This window comes from Heterodontus francisci, chromosome 8 (assembly GCF_036365525.1).
Source record: "Heterodontus francisci isolate sHetFra1 chromosome 8, sHetFra1.hap1, whole genome shotgun sequence".
Taxonomy (NCBI): domain Eukaryota; kingdom Metazoa; phylum Chordata; class Chondrichthyes; order Heterodontiformes; family Heterodontidae; genus Heterodontus; species Heterodontus francisci.
Genome location: NC_090378.1, coordinates 101795665 through 101814679, shown reverse-complemented (window position 1 = coordinate 101814679; position 19015 = coordinate 101795665). Strand labels below are relative to the sequence as shown.

Here is a 19015-nt window from a genome sequence, read left to right as displayed (position 1 = left end):
CATTAAAGAAGTCACCATTCACCACCTCTGAACCCCACTCCACTCTGTCTAATTATTGAGTGGGACAGGAACATAGGTCTTCTATTGTATTGCTTTGCACCAAAACAAAGTGGTTCTGGCCTTGCATCAACTCAAAAATGCATATGAACTAAATCTAATTTAGACAGTGTGAGAGCACCTGGATGAGGTAGACTGACACCATCTGACTTCCCATTCCCTTCATCACAACTGCACTCAGCTCAACATGTTCCCTGGTCAATTTTAACCCAACTCTCTGCGGATATTAAAATTCAACCTTGCGCTTTTGACACTAATGGAAACATCGCTCGCAGCAAGTAACATTGAGCTGGCATGATGAGAAATCTGTGCCAGTGGCACATTGGAACCGATCTCCTTTCAACCCAGCAGCAGAATCCAGGCCTGCCAATCCCACATCATGCCAAGTAGGCACCTGTAAGGAAACATTGTATCTAGAGAATGATTTCCCACTAATTGACCAATACAGTTGGCAATCCTTGTCTGTAGACACAGATTAGTCAGTAAAACAGTTAGTGCCAGTATTCTATGAAAACACTCCCAACCTACTCACTATAAGTTGGCACAGTGATAATACTCCCTGTTGATTGATTACCGGGCTGTACAGTTATAATTATAGTCAGATTAATTACTGAATGGCAGGTAAAAAAAACATAAGTTTTCTATAGAAACTCTGCTTACCGATGAACGATTCAATCTGTTTTTACTGATTCCTGGAGCCAGGCTTTCCATCCCATTGATTGTGATGCACGACCACACACACTCTGTGTAAATCTCCCAGCTGGAAGTGGAAAGGCTGCTTCTTATCTGCCCAATGGTGCATTTTGCTGTGGGCAAGAACATAAGCTTGCCTACCTGCAGCTTAATATTTCTGATTATCTCAATAGATACCAACTCCCGAAAATATAGAGATGGATTTTATTTGAGTTCTTTCTGGTTAGAGGTTTCATGCAGGAGGAAAAGGAAAGTAACAATTACCAAGCCTCATGTACTTGAGAAGTTTGCAAATGATGGTGAGAGATTTTGCTTGACCTTTGTGGAAAAGCCCCCATAAAACTGCTAACCTGCCTGAGAAACATGTGAGAAAGGACCAGTGACAATGCTCCAGAGGGCTATATGTCTGGTAACAGGATTGAGCCCACCTGGCATTGTATGAGGGGTGTATGTATCTAATTATGTTCTTACGATATTCAGATAAATTGAGGGCCAAGTGAATAAGGTAATGTAAATATGTATGGAAAAATAATGGCGTGCAAGAAAAAAATCTAGGATAAGGAAAAAAACCATAAGGTCCATCAGGCTCACCTGGTACTTCAGCTCATGCAACCTAGCAACCAGCTAACGTAGCCCAGCAACTAGCTAATGCTGACCCCAATGATACCCCACTCAGCACCTCCCTCAGTCTAACACTGATCCTGTCCCACATTCTATGCGGGATTCCTTCAGATTTTAGTTTTATTAAAAGCTTTTCATGCTTTTCAAATCAAAGGGATTTCCAGTATCTACTTCATTTCTAGCATCCTTGAAGGTGTTGAGATTTGTCTAGTGGAAGTTTCTTCTCCTGACTGCCTGACAATATTTAGTTAATAAGCTATCACTCCCTATTTGCTGGATGCTTTTCACAATTTCTGAGGTAGAGTTCATTGCCCTGCACTTGCCTACGTCACATTTGTCTCTTATGTCGATGCAGGTGCTACAATTGATTGCTTCAACCCTGCAGAACCTCTCCACAACTGAATGAACCTTCATTACTCTCTCTAGTGCCCTTCATAATCTCCTTTGATGCCTGGCCCAGGAAATACTAAAGTTCATCTTACTTATTAAGTGCGCCATCTTCACCAATTTCAGAATATTCTTAGGATGCTCATATCTTCCTTCGTGAACATTTCCAGAAAGTAATAGCTCAGTGATTCAACTGTTTTGCCTTAATTCTCAATTATTCCACCGCTTTTATCTTTGATGTTGTCCCTAACCACTTATTTGCTATGTGAGACTGAGAAATGTTCATTACTGTGCTAAACGCTTCTCACTATATCCCTCCCCGAGCACATTTATAAACACCTGTTATTATTTTATTATACTCCTTTAGTTCTCCCTGCAGGCTTTACATAGTAGGACAAAATTTGCTGTCAAGATAATGGTGAGGCTAATGGCATTAACCGTTATTTATGTGTAAAGGGTACAGCAACTTCAGGCAAGGAGCGGAGGCACAATTAAATATGAATATCCAAAAGTTGCTGTCCAATTTGTGCTGCTGTGGTTTGAGCTTTGTGAAAATGCCTGCCTCGTTATTGAAATATATTGAATAGCATGAAGTTTCTATATGAGCAGGGTAGATATGAACTAGACATGTCACAGATAATTAAGACTAGTAATTAGCAGTGGAAGTACCCTTTGCATGACATGATAATTGTTAATGACTGCCAATCAACCTCTGGCACGAAAAATGAACTATTACAGGTGTGGAGACTTATTCCTTTAGGTTTTAATTTTTTCCGGTAAATTTTTAAAATGTCAAATTTAAAATGTTTTATTTTCTTCCAGTCCCTTTTTTTCTACCTCATTTAATCCAATTTTTCTTCTCTCTTCATTTGTACCTGATTTGACATTAGATTCACCACCTTTAATGCCCATCCCTTCCTCAGTCATTGTGCTGTATATCTCCTTAAATCTCATTGGTTAAGGAGATATGCTATTGGTTGCCCAGCTCACTCAGGTCCCAGTTGCCCTGTTTCCTTCACTCTGCTGTTAGTAGCTCACATTTTCAGCAACTTTATGGGCAACACTTTTTTTCTTATCTGAAGAGTACAGGGACAAAACTAACTAATGGCAGATTCAACTAGTGTTAATTGTATATCAACTGTGTTTAATTATATGCAGGTGGATGGCATTAACTGGGGGTCTTATTTGAGCACATATATGTAGACACTTACTGAAACTGTGGGGAGTTGAGTTAGGAGGTGTATGAATGCTTGTAATGTTTCACTCTAAATATAACACTGAGTAAAGATTGGCCCCAGTATCATCCTTCACCAACTGGCTTTCTGGACCAGAACAATTAGATGTGCTGCTCCAGCAAAATGTGGCCCAGTATGGGTTTTTTGCTTTCTTCTCTTTGTTTTGTTTTCTCTCATTACCTATTTTGCAGGTGACGGGAAAGACTTCCTGTTGGAGTGAAAACCTGGCAGATTAGCATGTGGATCAGGATTCTCCCCTGCACATTCCCCTCTCCAGTTTGAACTGAATGAGAAGTGGGCTAGTTCCAACAAATTTGCAGAAACCCTCATCCATGCCTTCGTTACCTCTAGATTTGAATATTCCAATGCCCTCCTGTCTGGTCTTGTACCTTCCACCCGCCATAAGCTTATGCTCATCCAAAACCCTTATTCTAATTTGTACCTAGTCCCATTCACCCATCACCCCTGAGTCTGCTGACCTACATTGGCTGCTGGTCCAACAAAGGTTCAATTTTACAATTCTCATCCACGTGTTCAAATCTATCCATGGCCTCACCCCTCCTTATCTCTGTAACCTCCTCCAGCCCTATAACCCTCTGTGCCTCTGAAATCTCTCTTACGCATTCTCGATTTTCATCACTCCACCATTGGCAACCGTGCCTTCAGCTGTCTCAGTTCTAAACTCTGGAATCCCGTCCCTAAACATCTCTGTCTTTCTACCTCTATGTCCTCCTTTAGGTCTCTCCTTAAAACCTACCTCTTTGACCGAGCTTTCAATCGTCTGTCCTAATATCTCTTCATTTGCTTTGGTAGTCCTGCAAAGTGCCTTGGGACACTTTTTACTGCGTGAAAGGCACTATATAAATGCAAGTAGTCATTGTTGTTAAGCCTAATTTTAGCATGCTTGGTGAGCTCTCGGATATTGCACCACCTCTAACTAAGCGTTGCTATTTAAGAGGCAGAAATTTGAGTTCTTATGCAGGATTTAAAGACCTGCAGCAGCTTAAAGGAGTTGCACCATCAATTTTCTTTTTATCAGTGCTGCTTCCACCTACTTACTTCAACAAGGTCCGTAAGGCCTGCACCAGGACAGGGAGCCCCAGTTCTTATCCTCCCCCTCCCCTTCCCCCCAACCCAGCAACTCCGTTCAGTGAAGAAGCAATGAATGTGCTTCTCCATGATGTAAGGCAGAGGAGGCCACATTGTTTGGGTCAGGGAGATGCAGGCCTAAGGGTGAGGACCACTGTGCAGCAGCAGTACCAGGTACAGTCTTTGGAATCCTGGGAAGATGGGGTGAGGGCATCTGAGATAGCAAAAACACAGGGGCAGCTGCCAGGAAGGTGAATGTCTGAGTGCAGGAAGATAAAACTATTTTTTTTTTTTAAAGTTTGGTCTCAATAAATAGGAGCTTGGAGTACAAGGGCAAAAGGGTGAGGATAAATTTGTACATGGCAATGGCTAGGCCAGTGTGTAGTGTTGGACACTCCATTATAGAAAGGACATTAAAGTTACAGTGAAAAATAAACACTTGGATTTATATCGTACAATTCATGACCACAAAACATCCCAAAGCACTTTACAGACAGTTGAAATGTAGGAAATGTGGCAGCCAATTTGCATATAGCAAAGCCCAGAAACAGCCATGTGATAATGACCAGATCATCTATTTTTGTGATGTTGGTAGGGAGACAAATATTTGCCAGGACACCAGGCTAACTCACCTACTCTTACATCCACGATTACAGATGGGGCCTCGGTTTAACATATCTTCCGAAAGGTGACACCTCCAACAATGCAGCACTCCCTCAGTTCTGCATTGGAATGTCAACCTTGATTTTTGTGCTCAAGTCCTGGAGTGGGACTGCAACCAACAGCATTCTGTCTCAGAGGCAAGAGTGCTACCAACTGAGAACAGCTGACATACAAAGTGAGTATGTAATGCAGAATGATCCAGGGTAGAATAATACCAGGATTGAGAAACTGAAGCTATGGAGGACAGATTTGAGATGCTTGGATAAAAAAATTGGCTTAAGGATAGAAAACACAATGTCGTGGTAAATGGTTGTTTTTCAGACTGGAGGCTGGTAGACAGTGATGTTCCCCAAGGGTCAGTGCTTGGACCACTGCTTTTTTTGTGATAGATAAATGTCTTATATCTTGGAAAACAAGAGTAAAATTTCAAAATTTACCAATGATACCAAACTTGGAGCGGTGGCAGACAGTGAATATGAGAACAATCAACTGTAACAGGGCATAGATAGGCTAGCAGAATGGGATGGCAAGTGGCAGATGGAATTTAATACAGAGGGACCTGAGGGTTCATGTGCATAGATCTTTGAAGCTGGCAGGCCATATTGAGAGAGCAGTTAACAAAGCATATGGGATCTTGGGCTTCATAAATAGAGGTATTGAGTACAAAATCAGGGAAATTATGCTGAGCCTTTATAAAGTTCTGGTTAGGCCACAACTTGAGTATTGCATTCAGTCTGTTCGTCACACTTTAGGAAGAATGTGAGGGTCCTTGAAAGGACACAGAGATTTACCAGAATTGTTCCAGGGATAAGGGATTTTGGCTACAGGATTACGTTGGAGAAGCTGGTGGTGTTCTCTTTGGAGCAGAGGAGATTGAGGGGAGATTTGATAGAGGTCTGCAAGATTATGACAGGTTTAGATAAGATGGATAAAGAAAAGTTATTCCCATTAGCTGATGGTACAAGGACTATGGGACACAGATTTAAGGTTTTGGTCAAGAGATGCGGGGGTGATATGTGAGAGAACTTTTATATGCAGTGAGTGGTAATGACCTGGTGAAAAGGTGGTGAAAGAGGAGTCAATGAGTGATTTCAAAAGGAAATTGGATGGGCACTTGAGGGAAATAAACTTGCAGAGCTATGGGGATACACCAGGGAATGGGATTGATTTGATTGCTCTACAGAGAGCTGGCATCAACTCAATGGGCCAAATAGCCTTCATCTGTGCCGTAATGACTCTATGCTGGGACTAAATCCACTGGAGCAGAGAGGGCAAAGAGATTTTTGTGATCATGAAGCATTTTGATAGATTGAATGGGAAAAGACTATTTCCTCCGGTTAAGGAGTCAATGACCAGAGGTCATCAATTTAAAATTGTGACAGAGAAGGAGTAGAGAGAAGTGAAGCACAATTTTTTTAGACAAAGAATTGTTGGAGCATGGAATGCTTTGCCACAGGGAGTGGTTGAGACATAGACCATTGCATCTTTTAAAGCAAAATTGAATAAATATTTGAAGCAGAGAGACATACAAGGTTACGGGGAGAAAGCGGGCAGTGGGATTAATTTGGATTACTCCAGCAAAGAGCCAACACAATCATCCTGAATTTGAATGGCCTCTTTCTGTAACATAGATTTCTGTGGTTCTTGGAAAGATTAAGACTTATTTTGATCATTTTATTTTTTTAGATACTTCATTGAATTTTTTTGTCTGCCAGCTCACTTGATGGCCTGTAGATCAGAGCTCAGTTGCACTCTGCCCATGGTGGCTGTTCTACGATCTGAGTGCCGCTTTCTGCTAATCTGTACACTCTGTAATCAATTTAATTAAACATTACTGTTTTTTTAAAGAGATTGTAAATAACTATAAATTTGGATTATATTAATTGTAAAGTCATGCTATTTTAATTTGAATGCAGTGCCATTTGTATCATCTTTGTTTCAAATGGTGCTATTCTGCATTATATATACTCCATCATCCCAGCATTTTGATTATAAGCATTGTCATCTATAGTATGGTTTCAACTAAACAAAACATAACCAGCGATGGAAATATTGTATAGCTGCTCTGTCACTTTAATTATATCAATCACTTCCTTATTGTTCTACTCCTCGCTCTTTGATAAGCCACAAATAAAATTCCCACTTTTATTTTAGCACCAATTGAGGAAGATCAATTTACCAGAGAAGCAGAAGAATGCCCAGATCAGGATTTGTCACAACGACTATTGGGTCTCGCTCTTCAGGGCCTCTTCTCATGGCCACTCCCTTTAATTTCTAAATCACCACCTGATTCTGTAAAGGACGGAGATCCTCCACCAACACACCCTCCCTGAGCCACACTGACAAGGACGTTCACTGGATTTATTCTTTGCTCATCTCAGCCAGGCTGTCACAGTTAGCCTCAGTGCCCTGGGACAGGGAAAGCAAAACTGATTAAGGTTCTGCACTCCAGATTGCTGCACACTCTGCTTAAAGTGCCCACGCATGGATGTCAGGCAAGGACAGAATCAGGACTGGCTGTGATGTTCCCGTGGTTGAGTAGTTTGCTGGCAATCATGCATGTGTGTATGAGTGTGTTCGTGTGAGAGGAAGGGGGCTTGTGTGTGTGTGAGATGAAGAAAGAAGGAGTGTTCGTGTATTTGCATGTAGGCCCATCTGTGAAAGCGTGCAAGTGTACGTATAATTGTGAATTTAAGTCAGTGTAATGGGGAGAGTCTAAGTGAGAGTGAGAGAGTAGTTCTTGTGAGAGGACGTTTATAGCTGTGTTTGTGTGAGTCGTTTGCGGGTATGTACGCGTATGAGTGATAGTTTTGCTTTTCCTCTTTGTTGTGCCTGGTGAGCAGTCTGCTCAACTATGTTGACCTGTGATGAGACAAAACCTCTAGTAGGCCTAGGCCTCATCACATGATGTGAAAGGTGGTGTACGTGGTTCATGGTGTCCCACCTCACTATCATAGCATCTTAGAATTATAGAATGGTTACAGCACAGAAGGAGGCCATTCAGCCTATTGTATCCGTGCCAGCTCTCTGCAACAACGAATCAGCTAGTCCCCACTCCCCAGCCCTATCCCCGTAGCCTGGCAATTTCTTTTTTCTCTTCAGGTGCTTATGCAGTTCCCTTTTGAAAGCCATCATTGAATTTGCCTCCACCACAGTCTCAGGCAGTGCCCTTCAGATCCTAACCACTTGCTGTGTAAAAAGGTGTTTTTCTCATGTCGCCTTTGGTTCTTTTGATAATCACCTTGAATTGGTGTCCTCTGGTTCTCAACCCTCCGGCAAAGGGAACAGTTTCTCTTGACAGACTTTGTCTAGACCCTTCATGATTTTGAATCATGAAATCACCTCTCAACCTTCTCTTCTCAAAGGAGAACAGTCCCAGCTTCTCCAATCTATCCACGTAACTGAAGTTCCTCATCCCTGGAACCAATCTCGTAAATCTTTCTGCACCCTCTAATGTATTCAATCATTCCTAAAGTGAGGTGCCTAGAATTGGATACCATACCTGCTATCATGACCTGCTTTTCAATAGCTTACTGTGGCTTCCTACTTTCTGAGCACTGAGGTGTGTTGGACAGGGTTATTTATGGGGACAGGGTTTCTCTCTGCTCATGATGTTGGTGATGTCAATCCTGGATAATAGGGCAACTTCTATTCATTTCACCAGGTGTTAGCATCAAGCGGAGGTCAGACAGAACACTCGCTACATCCAGACTAAAGCTTCATGTACCTGTCCTGTTGAGCACTTCCAAGGCAGGTACAGCATGAAGCGGATACAGGATAAATATTCCTCTGCACTGCCCTAACATTGTACCTGCTAGCCCCAAAACAAGGAACAGCACAGTTTACTCTAACAGTCTAATATTTCTGTTTCTAGCACCAGCCACCCTCATCACCTCTCTCAGCAAGACTATTGATTTCATGCCATTTATACAGTGCATCAAGGATTTGCTTTGCTGAGTACGACAAAATGGATTGTTACATCAAGGTTATTTAACACTCCGCAGCTGTCAAAGGCACTTTTACCTTTCCTAAATATTGTTTCAGTCTTTCACGGTTTTTACATTTCCATTGACTGCCAGTCTCTGCTTTGCACTATGTCCCACAGCTGTAAGGATCTGGATCCTACCCCTGTATTGTGTTGGGATGTGGATCTGACTCCTGGAGTCTGTAGGGATAGTGTTATGGATCTTAATCCCACATCCTATAGGGATTTGGATGCTACTCCAGTATTGAGTTCGGATTTCACTCTTGCATCTTGCAGAGATGTGTTTCCTGGGCCACTATTCTGTAGGGTCATGGTTCCTACTCCTATATCCAATGGGAATATGGATCCTGCACCTGTTTCATTGCATTCTGATTTCTCTGAGCTCTGCTGTAAAGCTGACTACAGGCATACTTCAAGTCAATATTCCCGCTATGATGCTTGGGTTCACAGCCATGCAGAAGCCTGCAAGGTACTACACAGGCCTTGCTCTGTGGTAAGTAGCGTGCGTGAGCAGCCACACAAAAAATTTAAAGGGGCCGCGCACTAAATAAAGGGCCACACACAACAATTTTAAAGGGAATTTTGCTTCACATTGAAGAAAGTGACCTTAAACAAACAATCCACTTCCAAAACTTTATTTTGTAGAAGAGGGAATAGTGCTGGAGGACTGGCGGACAACTAATGTTGTTTCTGAAAAGGGAGATAAAACAATTCCATGGAACTATAGATCAATTAGCTTAACGTCAGTGGAAGGAAACATAATGGAATCTTCACCCAAAGATGGAATAGAAGAACATCTAGAAACTGAAAATATCATGGAGTAGTCAGCATGGATTCCAAAATGCTTGACCAACCTTATTGAATTCTTTCAGTCGGAGTAGATAAGGGTAATACAATAGATATAATATATTTGGATTTTCAAAAGGCCTTCAATAAGATTCTACATTGTAGACTCATGACTAAGGTCAGAACATGTTGAGTTAGGGGTCAAGTAGCAGAATGGACAACAAGCTGGCTACAAAACAGAAAACAGGGAGTAGGAATTAAAGGTAGTTACTCATTCTAGCAAAAGATAGGAAATGGTGGTCCACAGGGATCAATGCTAGGATTACTATTGTTTACTATTTAAATAAAAGATATGGACTCAGGAATCAGAAATACAAGTTCAAAATTTGCAGACAAGACCAAATTGGGATTGTATTTAATAATGAGGAAGTTGCAATAAAATGTAAGAAGACATTAATAAACTTGCAAAATGGGCGTATAGTTGACAAATAAATGTCAATAAAGGCAACTCTGATGGAGGCATGATGGGTCAAATGGACTCCTTTCATGCTGTCCCTCACCACCACCTCTCTTGGCCTCTCCACTATCTCTAAATTGTCGCACTGCTTATCCAAAATCCAGTACAGGATGAATAGACATCTCTTCCAACTAAATATTGGGAAGACGAAAACCATTGTTTCCGATCCCGCAGCAAACTCCATTTCCTAGCCACTGACTGCAACCCTCTCCCTGGCAACTACGTGAGCCTGAACCAGACTGTTCACAACATGGTAAAATTTGACCCCAGGACGACATGTCGGCTTCAACACTAAAGTTGCCTATTTCCCTCTCATAACATCGCCCAACTCTGCCCTTGCCTCTTGCCTCAGCTCATCTGTTGCTGAAACCTTCATCCATGTCTTTGTTACTCTGGACTCTTAACTATGCCAACACACTGCTGGGTGGCCCCCCCATTTTCTACCCTTTGTGAACCTGAGGTTATCCAAAATTCTAATTCACACTGAGTTCTGTTAACCCATTACCCCTGTGCTCACTGGGTCACATTAGCTCCCAGTTAAGCAATATCTTAATTTAAAAATTCTCTTCCTCATTTTCAAATCCTTCCATGGCCTCACCGCTCCTTATCATTTTTAATCTCCTTCAGCCCTTCAAGATGCTCCTCCAATTCTGGTCTCTGCATCCCCGATTTTAATTGCTCCACATTTGGCGACCATGCCTTCAGTTGCCTAATCCCTAAATTCTGGAATTTCCTCCCTGAACCTCTCCATTTTTCTTTCTTCCTTTAAGACATTCCTTAAAACCTACCTATTTGACCAAGCTTTTGGTCATCAATATCTCCTTATATGGCTCAGTGTCAAGTTTTGTCTGAAGTGCTAGGATGTATTACTACTATAAAGGTACTATATAACTGCAAGTTGTTTTTGTTAAAGTTCTTTGAGTCTTTGGAGGAGAAGTAATCCAGTGTCTTCATTTCCACTCTAATAAGATAGTCGTTTTGGTTTTGTTTTTCTCTGAAGGGCTATGACCTATTGGCTCAACCGCATTCAATCTTTCCTGTACTGCACTGACAACGGCCTGGCTGGAGTATTTTCAGAGGAGACCCGAAGCTGCACTTGTCCCTACGACCAGGTGACCTGCCAGAAGGCCATTCCATGCTTGGTCGGCGAGGGGACCTCTTGTATGATGTGCGCGACCGACAACCGCACACGCTGTGGGGCATGCAACGTGGGCTACATGCTGGGCCAAGGGATCTGCCGGCCAGAGGTTGCTGACCCCACTGAGCAGTACATTGGCTTTGAGACTGAGCAGGACCTGCGGGATATGGAGATCAGGTACCTACTGCAGAAACGCGACAGCAAGATAATCGTACCAGCCATCTTCATCAGCAACGACGTGCGCCTCAACAGTTGGTTCGACCCCTCCTGGCGGAAGCGCATGCTACTTACCCTGAAGAGCAACAAATACAAGACCAACTTTGTTCATATGATCTTAGGCATGACGATACAAATCTGTTTGACTAAAAACAGTACCTTGGAGCCAGTGCTGGCTATCTACGTGAATCCTTTTGGAGGCAGTCACTCAGAGAGCTGGTTCATGCCAGTAAACGAGGACAGCTACCCAGACTGGGAGAGGACTAAAGTGGATGTGCCTCTGCAATGTTACAACTGGACCCTGATGCTGGGAAACAAATGGAAGACATTTTTTGAAACCGTCCACATCTACTTGAGGAGCCGCATCAAGTCAAGCGGTAATGATACCCTGTACTACGAACCACTGGAGTTCATCGACCCCTCCAGGAACCTGGGCTACATGAAGATCAGTCATGCCCAGGTGTTTGGTTACAGCATGCACTTTGACCCAGACGCCATTCGGGATCTGATCCTGCAGCTGGACTACCCATACACCCAGGGGTCGCAGGATTCCGCCCTGCTGCAGTTGCTGGAGATACAGGACCGTGTAAACCGGCTCTCTCCCTACGGTCACCAGCGCCTGGATCTTTTCACCTGCTTGCTCCGCCACCGCCTGAAGCTGTCCACCAGTGAGGTGGTCAGAATTCAAGCCTCTCTTCAGGCCTTCAATGCCAAACTCATCAACTCTATCGAAAATGAAACCACCAAATTATGCAGTTAACCTTACTCAATGTTCCCAGCACAACGCAAGAGCCTACCAGAGTTGATAATGGGGATTTTTCTTTTTGGTGTTCTTTTGTGTGAAATTTGTTTGATTTCACTCTGGATTTCCACCTTCAACAAGCACCAATCTTTATTCTGTACATTAATGTCAGGAAGCACCAAGTCACAGGAGCAAACAGATGACCAGAGGCCCTTTTTCTAACAAACTTCTTCAACGTGCGCCTGAATATCCAACCAACATGACTGTCTTATATTGTTTCCAGGACTCTGGTGACATAAGTGGAATATTACACCGTGCTTCCTCCCGGTTGGGAACAACAAACATTTATTGAACAGTAGCCGGGATGGGATGTAATGCATTGTGTCTATTTTATCTTTAACAATGGAGTGCTTAGAAATGACACCCTCTCCGTATTAATCTTCCTGACCCATATTCCTGTAGCAAACACCAGCACAGAAACAAAGTGGTGTGAGCTGTTACATTTTCTTTTCATTGTATAATTATTTTAATAATTGGTGTTGAGGGACTAATATTTTTCAATGGCATTGTTTTTACTGTATATGAAAGTCTGGCGTGCTGTGGTTGCTCAGTCATGTTTTCTATTTCTAGATGAGGCCAGTCCTGATGCAAAGTGCTCTGGAGTTGAACACTAAGGCATCTTTTTGTGTTTTTCCTTTGGGCAGGAATGGGGTCCTGAGGCGTGTGGAGCTGTTGACTGCCTCAGGCCATTTATCATCTGGGCAATCATAGATCATTTTGGGAAAACTAATCATTCTCTACCCTGTTAATGTTGGCCTCAGGTTATGAATATGAAGCAAAAAGTGTGGTCATTATAATAACTGGTTAAATGCACAAGATGAATCTTACAGATGTTGTAGAAATTGTAAATGTGACAAAAGCAGTATGGCTCATTAAGAAGTCAATGGAATGCAAATGGAAGTAGGTCAAAGCAGGGAGAGGTGCAAATAGTGCATTGCTGTACCTTATTAACAGCTTCAACTACTCATAGAATCATACAGCTCAGCAGGAGGCCATTCAGCCTATCATGCCTTTGCCAGCTCTTTGAAGAGTGCCCCAATTAGTCACATGCCCCTGCTCTTCCCCCATTGCCCTACAAAATTTTCCTTTTCAAGTACATGTCCAATTCCCTTTCGGGCAGTGCATTCCCAACCATATCAACTCACTGCATTAAAAAAATTCTCCTCATCTACTTATGATTGTTTTGTCAACTATCTTAAAATGATCTTACTCAGACATTAAAGGCTCTAAACAGTTCATGAAAGGCAAGTTTGAATGGGGCAAAAGACCTTTTGGGTTTTCTTATTTTTGTGAATTTTGCGGATTGGAGGCAATGAAGGAAGCTGGGATGTTAACTTGCCTGTGTTATGATCTGATGTTCAAATGGGCTGTCTTGGAGATAATGTTTCTTTTTTATAAAAGGAATGGGATACCTGCACACACTCAGACCCCCAGTTGATACTGGTTGTCACAGCACTCTGGAGCAAACTGACAAAATGTATCTGAATCAAAATGAGAAATCAAACAAATCCTTTATCTTTTTATTGTTGCTATGTTGTGTTTTCCCTGATCCAAAGAGTAAACTTTACTACTTGATTAAAAAGTGGGATATTTATTTTGTTGTTGCTGCTGTTGTGTGGCACTAGGGATGGCCCATTTTTAGTCAGCCAAATCCATCTGTAAATCGAGGACATTCCCAGGCTGCTGAACTAGAATGGAAGGTGATGACAGAATGGTAAAACAGCAGCAGCTTGAAGCCACCGAACAGTTGCAGTACAGGAGAGAAGGACTGAAAAGAGGGGACGGTTCATGAGGTGATGTCATTGCGCGACAGTGCAGTAAGGTTTAATGGTAGTCTATTGCACCCAGGATGGATGAAAAGGTTCAATGGCAGATTGCTTGGTAAAGTCAAACCAATAATGGCTGCTTTAAAGGGGCAATGTCATAATGAAAAAAAAAGTGTTTACAAATATGAATCACAACAAAATGGATGATGACAAGAACTCATTCGACTTGTTCAGTTTCAAGGCTGTGCTCAGTCACCCTCTTGCCCCCTCCCTACAAAATAAAATATGGCTGTGCCCCTTTAACCTGAACTAAACTTTAGTTCAATCTCAATGAAATGGCACCTATTATGATAGAGATCAGGATTATGCATGTGGTAATGAATAGCAAATTGCCTAACGCTCTGAGGTTCTCTGCTAATTAGATGATTTTGATGTACAATGCTGTCACACCATGTCACTACATTTTATAATGTGCACTCGCTCTGATGTCAGGGCCCTAAATCTCCAAAACACCCTTTTGAAAGCAAGGACTTTTCAAGGATTTGTGGTACTTGGAATATGGAAATCTCTCTAAATGGAATACCACTTTCATTCCAAGTGAAAAATTATTTGTATCTCTGTTTAAGGGTTCTCGATTGTCAGGTGGCTGTTTAATGGTGCAGTATGCTGTTTAAAGGTCCAGTGTGCTGCCATTTTGTATATTTCTAATGACAGATTCTGGCTCCATTGTAAATTAAGGACAGTGTACAGAAACTCATCTGTATTTGTTTTATTGCCGGTATTATCTAGAGTTTGGGCATTTAATTTTTGATTATTAAATCTGGATGAAAAGTCCACATTTGGAACCCTGGGGAATGTGTTGTGTGTTTGTGTCTCCTTGTGCCCTGGTATGAATGTTAAGCTTATGCATGGATCCTTCAGAGGAAGGGTTACTACCAGTAAGATCTGCACAAATAATCACATGTTGTACAGTATACGCTATCCAAATAGTGTACAGTATAGTATATCCCTAGTGTGCAATATATGGTGTATATAGAACCATAAAATGGAATAATACTGAGGGAGGTCATTCAGCCCCTGCACCTATGCTGGCTCATTTCAATGCAGCACTAATGAGACTGCCCTGCTCTCTTCCTATCGCCCTGTATAAAGGTTTGCTTCAACCATTAATCTATTTGTTCCCTTAAAAGATACAATTGTCTCTGCCTCAATCATTCCCTGTGGCAAAGCATTCCCTGCTGTAACAACCTTCTACATAGAGAATGTTTTCCTAATCTCTCTCCTCACTTTTATAGCAGCAATTTTAAATTGATAACTCCTTGTTCCTGACTTTCCCTGCTCAGTCCATCAAAACTCTTTATAATTTTAAACATCTCTATTAAATCTCTTATTCTTCTTTGCTCCAGTGGATTCAGTCCAAGTATCTTGTCTCTCCTTAACTGTAGTTCCCAATCTCTGGCATTGTCCTACTGCATCTTTACTGTACACTGTCTTTGGCTTTACTGTTCTTTTTGTTATGGGTAGGGTCCTACCAATTCACAGTCAAATTTCACAGTCACAGCATTTTAAGAATCGTGAATTTCATGATCTCACGTATTTAAATCCTAAATTTCATGGTGTCGCAACAAACCACGAAAATGGTCTACTTAAAAGAAAAGACCAGGGAAGTTGCTGGTTTCAAATGGCATTTATTGTAAAAAGCTGACTATAAACCGGTCACATTCTTTACTCGCTGAAGTCAGTGGTTGAATGTGAGCATGGAGCAACCTGCAACTGTCTCTTCATTCCTTGTCTCAGCACTGTGAATACTTGTCTGTGTTTAGACACAGCTCTCTCTGTATTGACAGAGTTTGTTGGAATTGTCAGACAGCGCTGGGCTAGCTTTGAAAGGTGAGGGATTCTGCATTCCACAGAGTTCTAAAATTTCAGCACAGGCAAAGTACAATCTGCTTCTTTTGCAATGCTTTTATAAGCAAGACTTTCCAGCCTACAGTTCTTGTCAAAGCCAGGAATCACATCAAATGAGTTTAAATCCACCATCAACAAGTGCATTTGTGCAGGGTCAAAGATACACACAATTTTCAGGAATGCCGCAGAAGGTTGTTGAAACCTCTGAGTTGCTTTTTCTTCAGCGCTTGGCTCTTCCCCATAGCAGTAATATTGTTTGAGCTTCTTTGCCATGCAAGAAAATGCTTATTGAGCACAGGCATTTAATTCACCATCATCAGAGTGCTGTTTGTTTGACTGTGTTTCAGCCCATAACAGTACATCCATTACTTTATTTTAAGCTTTGTGGATTGTGATGTGTCAACATTCAAACCAAGTGATTAAATCCATTAGTTGTGTAACATTCTTAGCAACAAAATGAACCTCCTCATTAAGATGAGCATTGTTTAGAAGGGTTACAAGTCTGTTAAAACTTGTATTTTCAATGTCAGTGTGAGCTCTTCTGAAACAAAGTCTGATGGGCATTTCAGGTGAGCTGCTTGATACTGTATTGCCCAAAACCAAGAATTCCAACATGTAATTACTGGCTCCAGAGGAAAGGCGTGTTCCCCAATTTCAGCCATTTTAGCTGCATTTGCAATGTGTTACCTGTATCGAAGCTTGTAGCAAGGGCAGTATTTGAAGATCTTTTTAATGTAGCTGACTAGTTTGCCTTTCCACAGCTCACTGATCAGAAATTATGGGCTCGATTTAATGGGCCCCTGGAAACAGGCTAGGAGGTAGGGGATCCATAGAACTGTGACGGGAGGCAGGGGGCGAAGGGCCTGTCACCTTCCCATTGCACCGCAATTAAAGGTTGGGGACAGGATAGGCCACCAAAGGCCTTCCCACCCAGAGGCCAATTGAGGCACTTAAGAGGCCTATTATCAGCCACTTAATGGCATCTTCCCCCCCCCCCCCATCAGGCCTCTGTCATGCGGGGACGTTGCAGAGTAAAATGAGGCAACCTGACTGCAGGCTTGGGTGGGGGAAGCCTCCTCCATGGGCAAGCTGTGGTCTATGGAAGGCCCCCAGTGGAAAACAACCCAACTATCTGAACCTCCCATCTCCCTACCCTACCGCCTCCCATCACCAGGGCCTGCTGGACTGGCCCTGATGGCCCCATCTCACTTACCTGAGGTCCAGGTCTCCAGCACTAGGACTGGTTCCGTGGCCTCCTCTAGTACTGGCAGTGGCCACCACACCCGGTGGCACTGTCAAACCTACAGAGCAGCTGGCTCTCTGATCGGCCAGCAGCTCTTGGAGGTGGGATCTCTGTCTTTAAAGGGACCAGGATCCCGGTGCTGGGCAGTTAACTACCTGGGCACCGTTAAATAGAGCCGGAGGGACGGTCTGAAGGGCCAAGGCAGGTTTCCACCATCTTTTTGGCCCGATGCTGGGAGCCCCACTGGCTCTATTAAATTCTGCCCTATATGTGCATTACTTGCAATGTGATCAGCATTAGGCATTACAGATTGGTGCACAGATTGAAAAGAGTTTGTCATATAAGTTGCATTGTCACTAATGAAAGCAGACACCTTGTTGAAATCTGCACCGTATTTTGAAACCGTTTTGATTATCGCTCGGGAAACTGTGGTGTAATTAACAGCTTCGAAGTAGACACAGTCTGCAAGCACTTGTTAGCTTTCTCTGCTGTACATCTTCAGTCTTACCAGACATACAATCAAACAAAAATGCAGCACATAGTTGTCTTGCTCATTGGTGGACTCATTATGAATAATTACAAAAGACTCATGCCTTAATCTGAGAGTTCACCTCACAATGTACAGCAAAAGCATTTGGTAGGTAGGCCTGTAGTAGTTTATTTGCATTTGGCAAGCAAACGCTATTTTGCATATTACCTTGAATGAATACCCACAGCTTTGTGTGATCATGTTTTTCTAATGGTATGTTGGCACTTGCAAAAGCATCCACAAGTTCCATTATGATCAACTGATGATTTTCTGAGTTCTCTGTTGACTGGAAAAGAGAAGAAATTATTGCTTGTTTTATTGCATATTGGTTTTCCAGCAGTGCAGTGGGGGATGTTCTCTTTCTGCTGTGATGGCTTTCGGACTCTTAAGTGGTGCTGAACCGTTGCCCGCTGTGGGCGATGCAACGAAACATTGCAGCTTGCACAAAAGAGTATTCCACCATTGGCATGGAGAATTTGGTCATTCTGGCATTCTCAATTGCCTGCTAATACTTGAGACTGCTTCCCTCAAAATTGCATTGGAAGCCCTCCCTCATTTACCAATCAGCTAGTTGAGCGTGTGTCAATTAATAAAATGTGTGAAGTTTGCAAAATGGTCAATTTCATGGAGGACCTGAGATTTCATCCAGGATTTCGCAGTCCTTGGTGCATTTTTCCTGGCCGTGAATTTGGTAGGGCCCCAGTTACGGGCCACTGAAAACTACACTCTTAAACTGTGGCCTAATCACTATTTTGCACAAATTTACTCCCTTACTCTTGCCTATGACCTTATTTTAAAACCCAAAATACTGTTTTTTTTGTGACTTTAACTCCCTGCAGTCACACTTTCAGGAAATTACGCATTTGAGTGCGATGCTTTTCTATTTATTAGCTGCAGTCTCTTTCCATTGACTGTAATATCTCCCGTTTGTCCATATTAAATTGCAACTATTACCCATTTTCTCATTCCACTAACCTATCTGCATCTTCCTAAAGTTTTTTTTACAGTGTTCTGCACTATGTGATTTTTATGGCATCTGCCAATTTCGAGATTGTATTCCACACATATAGAATGGAATTTTATTGTAACTGACCCGCTCGTGGAATTGGAGGAGGGGGGTTCAGCAAGGGGTTGGGAACCTTTTGGAACCTGCAGCAGGCTTTGCCATAGCTCTTTAATTCAGCCAAATCATTAGCTTCTGAGTTTCCTGACCTGTCCACGGACGGCTCTGTATTTAAAGGGCCTCAGCAGGGGTCAGAGTGCCTGCCTCCAGCATTCCTTGTGAAGGAAAAAGCAAGACATGGGAAGGCTGCCATCTGGTTCTGTGACTCTTCCCTGGCGGTGATGTTGGAGGTGGTGAGGGCCAGAAGGGAATTGTTT

The 19015-nt window shown here is 42.5% G+C and overlaps 1 protein-coding gene across 3 annotated transcripts in view; it reads left to right on the top strand.

Annotated features, from left to right (window-relative positions):
• Nucleotides 1-14747, top strand: part of LOC137372585 (BMP/retinoic acid-inducible neural-specific protein 3-like) — a 199930-nt gene extending 185183 nt beyond the window's left edge. For all 3 annotated transcript variants that reach the window (XM_068036523.1, XM_068036524.1, XM_068036522.1), the window contains exon 8: nucleotides 11034-14747. In XM_068036523.1, the coding sequence (XP_067892624.1) occupies nucleotides 11034-12147 (1114 nt within the window). In that variant the 3' untranslated portion in view covers nucleotides 12148-14747. The remainder of the gene's footprint in view (nucleotides 1-11033) is intronic.
• The last annotated feature ends 4268 nt before the right edge of the window (nucleotides 14748-19015 follow it).